General features: G+C 51.6%; 1 protein-coding gene across 2 annotated transcripts; it reads left to right on the top strand.

Moving 5' to 3' along the window:
• The first annotated feature begins 3,920 nt into the window (after nucleotides 1-3,920).
• Pdi (protein disulfide isomerase) lies at nucleotides 3,921-8,197 on the top strand. Of its 2 annotated transcripts, none has more exons than XM_003738248.2 (3): nucleotides 3,921-4,128; nucleotides 6,248-6,387; nucleotides 6,544-8,197. In XM_003738248.2, exons 1-3 carry the CDS (start codon nucleotides 3,984-3,986, stop codon nucleotides 7,756-7,758), a joined length of 1,500 nt encoding a protein of 499 aa, XP_003738296.1. In that variant the 5' UTR covers nucleotides 3,921-3,983; the 3' UTR covers nucleotides 7,759-8,197. The 2 variants fall into 2 exon arrangements, with proteins under 2 accessions (XP_003738296.1, XP_018497136.1); XM_018641620.1 differs by having other exon boundaries at nucleotides 3,968-4,132.
• The last annotated feature ends 208 nt before the right edge of the window (nucleotides 8,198-8,405 follow it).

Here is an 8,405-nt window from a genome sequence, read left to right as displayed (position 1 = left end):
TAGAGATTGTGAAGGATAAGTTCCATATCCATGGAGAAGCAGCGAGGCCTGCAGCCGCGGCTCAGGGTAATTCATCGAGCTTGCTCGCTGAATGTCTGAGGAAGGATCGATAGAGAACTGATTCATGTTTAATAAAATTCCGATGAAGGTCTGATAAAGTTCCGAAAAAGGTCCGATGGAGGTCCGATGGAGGTCCGATGAAGGTCTGATAAAGTTCCGAAAAAGGTCCGATAGAGGTCCGCGGACCTAAATAAGAACCTTACGAAACCTTAACATAATTGAATCAAACGAAACACGGAGATGCGCCGCTGGATACGGTTCGGATAACACTGGATTATTCTGAAAGCGGAGCCGAGCGGAGGCTGATATTTTTTTATAGCCTAGTCAGACTCCAACGCGTCCAAGAAAAAATTTCAACGAGACGATCGAATGCGATCATGAACTCCCGGCACCGAGGAAATTCGCAAAATATTTGAGAAGATGGGGTCCTTCATCAGAAATCGATTGTGAGGTCAGGGAGCGACCGATTCCGTCGAGAAAGGGTCTCAGACAAAGATCGGGATCCGGATGGGACTTACTGAAAGTTTTTTCCTCCATCGAAAATCCTCGGCGTGTGTCTCTCGTGGAAACCAACTATTGAATGACTGAGTCGACAGAATCGCTACTTTCTGAAACCCTTGTTTTGTGTTTTCCGCAACCGCCTCTAGCCGACACTGTAGATCGGAGGTGTCAGGTTTCTAGACTCTCAGATCGAGTCGAACATTTATAGCTATCTCCGAGTTCGTTCTTTCGCCATGACTTTTTTCCACAAAAAAAATCGATTTGGCTCCACTGTGCGTCGAGACTCTACTTGGGTGAACATCTCACAGAGACGGCGCGGGGACCCCGGCGGCGCGACGGATGTCCCGGCCAAAAGCTCGACGCTTTTTCACGCTGGTGATCCGAGAAACACAACGATAGAGTCCCTTCATCAAAATCGCTGCGGCCTGGCATCCTTCTCGTGGTCCACGATGAATCTCTGGGAGGTATCGCCAAGTTTCGATAAGAGCGAGTGGCGATTCCAGGTGAATTAACAGCCCCTAGAGTCCCCTGCCTTCGATACGGATCGTGTTGTTCCAATGCGCTCGAAACACACGCGGGAGGTATCATCTGGAGAAAGTTCCGTGGTCTATCGCGGCGCTTCCCTGAGCGATAAAACTTGAGCTTCAATGGAAGGAGCTCCGACTGATGTCGCCGAATCTTTGAGAAGCACCTGCGAGCCGCGGACGAGGAACTGGAATTCCCTCGGTATGGAGCCATGCAAGTCGATCTAATGATGGAACGACCAGTCAGCAAGTCGTATGGCTCGAGGTTCTTCCTTAGATGAAGGGAGAACGAATAGGCGGGACCCGTCGTCGTCGGCTTGGAGCTATCCCTCAAGAACATGCTCCTCCGGAGACCAGTAAAATTGTAGCGCAAGGACGATGACGATTATACCGTGACGGGGAGGCATCGTTTAAGGTCTTCCGAATTATGGAATTCGAGCGATTTGCCGGCATTTCTTGTTAATCCGAAGATGGTAATCCCTTCTCTCCACGAGCCGGGTCCTCCCCCTTTCCGATAATGGATGGACGCGTAGAGCTCCCCCACGGGAGCTCCCCAGGAAGTTTCATCTGCCTGCGATCCTAAGTCCCCGGCGGAATTTTCATGGGAGCACAATTAGAGGTAGCGGACCAATGGAAAGGTCAACCCCCGGATTCTGACTTCGGGTTCGCCAGAGGATCCCACACCGATGAAGATCTCGGTCGCGAAGTTTTTTTTGCTGCGATGGACCTCAATGATGATTTAGTTTCGAGACTTCGCTATTTCGCTGGCCATACGGATTATCCAGCTCGTGGACAAGTTTCGGATGCGATAATTTCCAGAATTAGGGAGCGTTGAGCATACTAGAGGGGAAAGAAATGCATCACCGGGATCCTTTTTCATTCCCGATGATTCTTATTCAACTGAATGGGCGAATTGGAGGGCTCCTTCGCGATCGCCTGATAGGGGAATCGGAAATCATTGGTCCGAAGCAACACAAGCCTGGAACTCGAGGCAGAGTTGAGGCTACCATCTCTCCCGTTACATGCACGATTGATGAATTCCGGCTGGTGTCGAGCTGCATCCCATTGCCCAAGGTCCCGTCGTGATCTTTTTCCCTGAGATCTGTTCGTGCCGATAAAGACACGCTTCGCACCGACACCGACGGGAGGCGCTCCTCGAAGGAAGCGAACCACATGCCGCTCATTTGGACGTGAGACCAGCGAGAATAAGATCTAGAACAAGTCAACGCCTTCGGTATCCAACATGATAGTCCGCGGCTTGTGTCAGATCTTCTGCTGTCAAATCAGCGCGACTCGCCAGGCTGCTCGACGGTGATGAAAGAATCGACGACTCTGATTGACATGGATATTTCCCCAATGGAGGGAGTTGATTACGGCATTTGAAATCATCCATCAGAGTGGAATATACTTTCTGTCAGAGTCTCTGTGAAATACGAATCGTTGTTTCGGGAATAGTATTTTCCGAGTATCTCAGCATATATCTGGCTCGAGAAAAGGGTGAGCAGCGGGCTATGGGTTTGTACTATGTCCGGACACAGTCCGCCTGGCTCTATCTTGCGAGGGTCGCGACCTCGGAGCAGGCGAATACTTCGGAATAAAACGTAGAAAAGTTGGTACGACTGCATGTTTCCAAGGGGGAGCTCAACGAGATGCGCGAGTAGGAATTCAGGTCACTTGAATAATAGATAAAACTGATGTGAATCGCGTCAATAATTCTTCTCGATCCGGACCTCTCGGCATCCTTCCTCGTACATGTTTTGGGAACCATCCTACTGGAGAATCTCCTTGCGTTCTAATCGACCAAAGGGATAAGCCAAATTCATTGAGCTCGAGCTCTGTCCCTTCGACCTATGACCTCGGCATCTCTGGGAGACCCGGCGGCGTGAGAGAATATCTCTGTGCTTCGGATAAGGGAGCAAAGTATGCTGGAACCAGTCCTGGTCTGCACTGACGGATCGGGGCCGCTCTGTGAGCTCTACGAGTCCTTTACGAGCAGCAGGACCGAGCTCTCGACATCAGGCCCTTGTGATCCTCCTCCTTTCTTCCCAGTTTTTGAGTGCGTAAACAGTCGATTGCTCCGTATTCGTAAGCAATCGAATGCTCCGTCTCAATATCGTCCCCTGATAGCCCCATGACACCGATCCCGAATACTTTCATTCAGCATCCGATTCGCCAGCCAGCGAGAGCGCTTGAGGATTAGCTCTCATCGAGGTCTCCCCGAGCAAGGAGTCCTCTGAACAGGATATTCCAGGATAAGCGAGGCTCATCGTACACAATCTCATCGAGACACTTCCAGTTTCCGACGTTATATGAGTCGCTTTTCTTATCCGTTTGAGGATAAAGATGTCCAATCCGATCGGTAATCTACCCGCAGCCTCGGAAGAGCACCCGCATCGCACTCGAAATCCATTCGGCACTAGCACGTGCGCCAATTGAGATCTCGCGGCGGACACGCTGTGATGCACGAGATCCTTAATGGAGTTTTCTGAAAACATAGAAATGGATAATGAGGGGAGACCATATTCGTCTGAAAGTCCTCCAACTCCGTCAGGAATACTCGGAAATCGGGGCTCCCGACCCGCGACCCCGAGGCGCCGATGAAGCCGCGCGGAATCGAGGGTGTCTCCGCACTCGGGCTCCATTCTCCAGCATCGAGGGGTTCAAACAGAAAACCTGTCGAAGTTCGCTCCGGCAGTTGGTGTGCCGGGCGATTGTCTGCTCGTTCTCAGCGGCACCATTGGTTCCGTGTGCGCTGATAGCTGTGAGTGTAGATTCTCGGTCAGGAGAGGGAAGGCTCTCTCGTCCAATAGCAGACGTGCAACGTGTTGTGACGATGCTTTAGCATAGTCTTAGGGAAGCCGGTGCCACGTCTTGGCTCTCAGACAACGCGAGGCAATCATGCGATCGGGTGCTGTTCTTCTCTCGTGCCTGTTGGTCGTTCTGACCAGGGCCGAAATCAAGACCGAGGAGAATGTTCTTGTTCTCACTAAAGACAACTTCGATTCGGCCATCAAAGACCACAAGTTCATACTCGTGGAATTCTGTAAGTGCGTCCAGAACGATTCTGATTCATCCGTCGACATTGAAGCAGTCGATCGGAGCTGACAGCCGTACCAGCAGTTTCGGCATAGGTAGCTTGGGAGCGACGCCATTTTTCCGTTCGGGAGCTCTCGATCAGGAATCGAGTTCGGCGAAGGAGGATAAGTGCCGAGCGATAGAGAGATAAATCAATCACGTTCGTTCCGATCCGCGTCACCACCGTAGTCTCGATCGTCATCGGTGGCGGCGTGATGACGATGACTTCTGGGATTCTGGTTACGCGAGAGAAAAACAGTCCGGCTCTTTTATTCGCCGGTCTCTCGAGCCGTTCTCGTCCCCTAGCCATCGCGGTGTGTTCTTGTCCGTCAGCTCCTTCGATAACACTCATGGCCACCTGACCGAGGTTCGTCACGATTCGATACAGAGACAGGATGGATCGTCCTCTCCGGAGGGACCAGAAGTTGAGACGTCGCGACGTCGTTTGGTAGTCGCTCACCAAGTTTCTGCCTCAGACTCTGGAACTACCTTCCACCGAATTATTCTTTTTCCATCCGCTGTGAGCTTCATTCGGAGCGTCGTCGTAACAGCTGCGGCGGCTATCGGGCCTCCGATACAAGAGGCCGGTACACCATTTTTCCGGAGATATATTCCAGGCTTGATTCAGATTCTACAATCGCTCGGTTTGGTCTCCTCGGATTCAGCTGCATTCCCCTAATGAATTTCGTACCTTATGTCGTTTCTCGTCCTCTCGATTTCTTCCCTATTGTGAGGATTGTCGGAGGAAATCCCTGCGAGAAGCCCTTGTTCGGCGCTCCGGGAGAGTTTCATTGGCACCGGCTTACGAACACCCACACTTGCCCGTCTAAGCCTCTTTCCGCCTACGACGAGCGCGCGAGTGACGTGTAAGTTGCAGTTCACGGCTCCTTATCTTTGTACACGACAGCATATGGAATCAGGGGTCTCTCGATTCGTGATGTGCCGCGCCGCCAGGTGGAGCAAACGACTTCGAATACGGGCGGTGACACGTGTTCTAGTGTCGGTAGATTTCCTCAGAAGATCCGGGCGCGACGCGTACTCTGAGGTACTGCTCAAGTCAGAAGTGCTCTTACCCGTTGAGTTTTTCGACCGTACCGACCGGTCATGCTCTGGATGGAATTCCGATGAATCATCGAACGATCACGAAGGGGTCATCTATGGAAGCTGGTTCCAGAACTACTTCAGAATAATCGAGCGGAGAACTCCTATCCTGAGGAACCTGCTTAAATTCGAGGTCGTGAGTTTTTCCGTAATTCTGTCATTCCCCGTAGAGACTCCGTCACAGAAGGCGTGGAGAGTCGCAAACTTGTTGCTTCAGAGAACTCGGCTCAAAGAGACGCGTGGTTCGCCGGTACCGGTTGACGTGGGCCGTTGAACCCGGGAGGGCTTTGCTCCCATCGACGGGGCATGTTGCGGTAGAACGTTTCCATTCAAGATTCACCCGTTTCGGAGAGGCGCTACAGCCTTTCATTTTGAGCGCGATTCCATTGTAGCATTTACAATCGAAGGGAAAGTCTGCGGGAAATACTCTTCCAATCAAACCTCTGATCCCAAGTGAAGGACCTCATCGGAACTCATGTACGCGCCCATCAGATCGTCATGTTCGGACGTATGCAGCATGCGGAGATCTCAGTGGGGTGCATCGCTCCTCACGTGCGACCAGCTGTTATCCCAAGGAGTTTTACCCTGTTGGAAGCTATCGCGTTGGCACACTTGTTACGAACAAAAGCACAATAGAGAACTTTCATCTTGGCCATAGCAGCATAACCGCTGGCGACCCTCTAGCACAGCATTTGTATGCAGTTGAACAGAAGATGCGGACATGCTGCTGCCGAATCCGTCGGTGACCAATCCGCCGGCTACTTCAGCGCATTGTCAAGATTCACGTTCTCCGTGCTCTGATTCCTGTGAATTGAGATGCAGATGCAACGAAGTCCAGTGGAGCGCTCCGGCTAATTCTCTTGATATCAATGTCGCATTCTGGAAAACTGGGGATCTCCCCAGATTTTGGCCGGAACCGGAGTCAGGACGAGAGAAAAAGACCGAATTCGATTTCATCCGCTGAACGTACCCCTTTTCTATCGCAGATGCTCCATGGTGCGGACACTGCAAGGCTCTAGCCCCGGAGTACGCCAAGGCCGCCACCGAGTTGGCTGAGGAAGGATCCGAGCTGAAACTCGGCAAGGTCGATGCCACCGAACAAACGGAACTCGGAGAACGTTTCGAGGTGAGCTCATTGAAACTTTCCCTCAAAAATGAATTCGAAGGAATCCCGTATTGCTCGTCCAACAGGGTCCCGTCAATGAATGGAAGAATTTTGAGGAGTAGCCTCTGGAATGACATCGAGTCGCGAAAAAATAACATCTTTCGATTATTCCCCCAGATCCGAGGCTACCCGACCCTGAAACTCTTCCGTGAAGGTCAACCGGTCGAATACAATGGAGGACGCACCGCACCCGAGATCATCCGTTGGCTCAAGAAGAAGTCTGGCCCTCCTGCGACCGAGCTCGCCACAGCCGATGAACTCGCTGCTTTCAAGGAAGCCAATGAGGTCTTCGTTCTCGGTTGCTTCAAGGACAAGAAGTCTGAAGCCGCTGAGACGTTCTCCAAGGTCGCCGCCACCAGCGACGATTTTCCGTTCGCCATCGCTTCTGAGGACGCTGTCATCGCGGCTGCCGAGGCTCAAGACGGTCAAGTTGTCCTCTTCAAGAAGTTCGACGAAGGACGAAACGTTCTTGACAAGGTCGAGAACGCCGATCAAGTCAAGGACTTCGTTGTCGCCAACTCCCTTCCACTTGTTATTGATTTCACTCACGAATCCGCTTCAAAGATCTTCGGTGGTCCGATCAAGAGTCACAACCTTCTGTTCATCGATCAAAAGGCTGGCGATTTCGACGCCGTTTCCAACAACTATCGTGAGAGCGCCAAGCAGTTCCGAGGCAAAGTTCTTTTCGTCACGATCAACACCGGAAACGACGATCACAGCAGGATTCTCGATTTCTTCGGAATCAAGAAGTCCGACAAGCCTCAGATGAGGATGATCCGTCTCGAAGACGACATGGCCAAGTTCAAGCCCGAGGACGAAACCAACCTCGACCCCGCGGCCGTTTCCGCCTTCGTCCAGGGCGTTCTCAGCGGCGAAGTCAAGCAACACCTTCTCTCCCAGGAGCTCCCCGAGGACTGGGATCGCACACCCGTCAAGGTCCTCGTCGCCAAGAACTTCGATGAGATCGCCTTCGACAAATCCAAGAAGGTCCTCGTCGAGTTCTACGCCCCGTGGTGCGGACATTGCAAGCAACTGGTGCCCATCTACGACCAGCTCGGTGAGGCTTTCAAGGATCAAGACGATGTCGTCATCGCCAAACTCGACGCTACCGCCAACGAACTCGAGCACACCAAGGTCGGCTCCTTCCCAACTTTGAAGCTTTACAAGAAGGAGACCAACGAGGTCGTGGAGTACAATGGAGAACGCACTTTGGAGGGATTGAAGAAATTCATCGAAAGCGACGGCGACTACGGAAAGGCCCCGGCTGAGGATGTTCAAGAAGACGAGGAGAAACAAGAAGATGACGAGCACGGACCTCGTGACGAACTATGAGCAGCTGCAAATCGAAAGATGCGTCGGGAGAAGAAACTGCGGGATTCCCGTTTGTACATTAGTTTCAATGGAGCGGTGTTGTATTTATCTGAAGAGAACTCCTCCTTCATCTCCTCTTGCGAACGGACGTCGCGCCGTTGAGGAGCTCAATTCGGTTGACTGATCGCCTGATTGATTCCTGGACGGGAGATGGCGATTGTGGTTGTTCTGAAATTTCCGTGGCTAAAACAACATTCGCACGAGAAGATAATATGATAAGGAATAGTGAAAAGATGCAAATACACAGTGAGAGAGAAACTGGGGAAGAAATAAGCAAAAAGATGGAAACAATCAATAGATTCTAGTGAAGCTCGGACTAGACATGATCCCTGTTCCGGAAGTTTTGCTGTAAATAAATTCCAAATTCATCGTTGATTCTCTCGAGTTACACTCCGAAACCAAACGAGCGCTGATTTATCGATTCACGACCATAGGAAAGCGGAATGTCAGTTCCTCTAGCTCTAGAGAACCCGAGAAGAGCGAGATCCGGCCCTGGGGACAGAAGGGGTTCGGGTAGCGCTGATGCCAATTGCTCACCAGGACCTAAACGTGTGTCTAGAACACGATCAGCTAACAGTGATCTCCACAGTACGATTTCCGTGATCGGT

Source organism: Galendromus occidentalis, unplaced genomic scaffold (assembly GCF_000255335.2).
Source record: "Galendromus occidentalis unplaced genomic scaffold, Mocc_1.1 scf7180000075860, whole genome shotgun sequence".
NCBI lineage: Eukaryota > Metazoa > Arthropoda > Arachnida > Mesostigmata > Phytoseiidae > Galendromus > Galendromus occidentalis.
The sequence above is the reverse complement of the archived record's forward strand: the minus strand, read 5'-3'. Positions and strand labels throughout refer to the sequence as shown.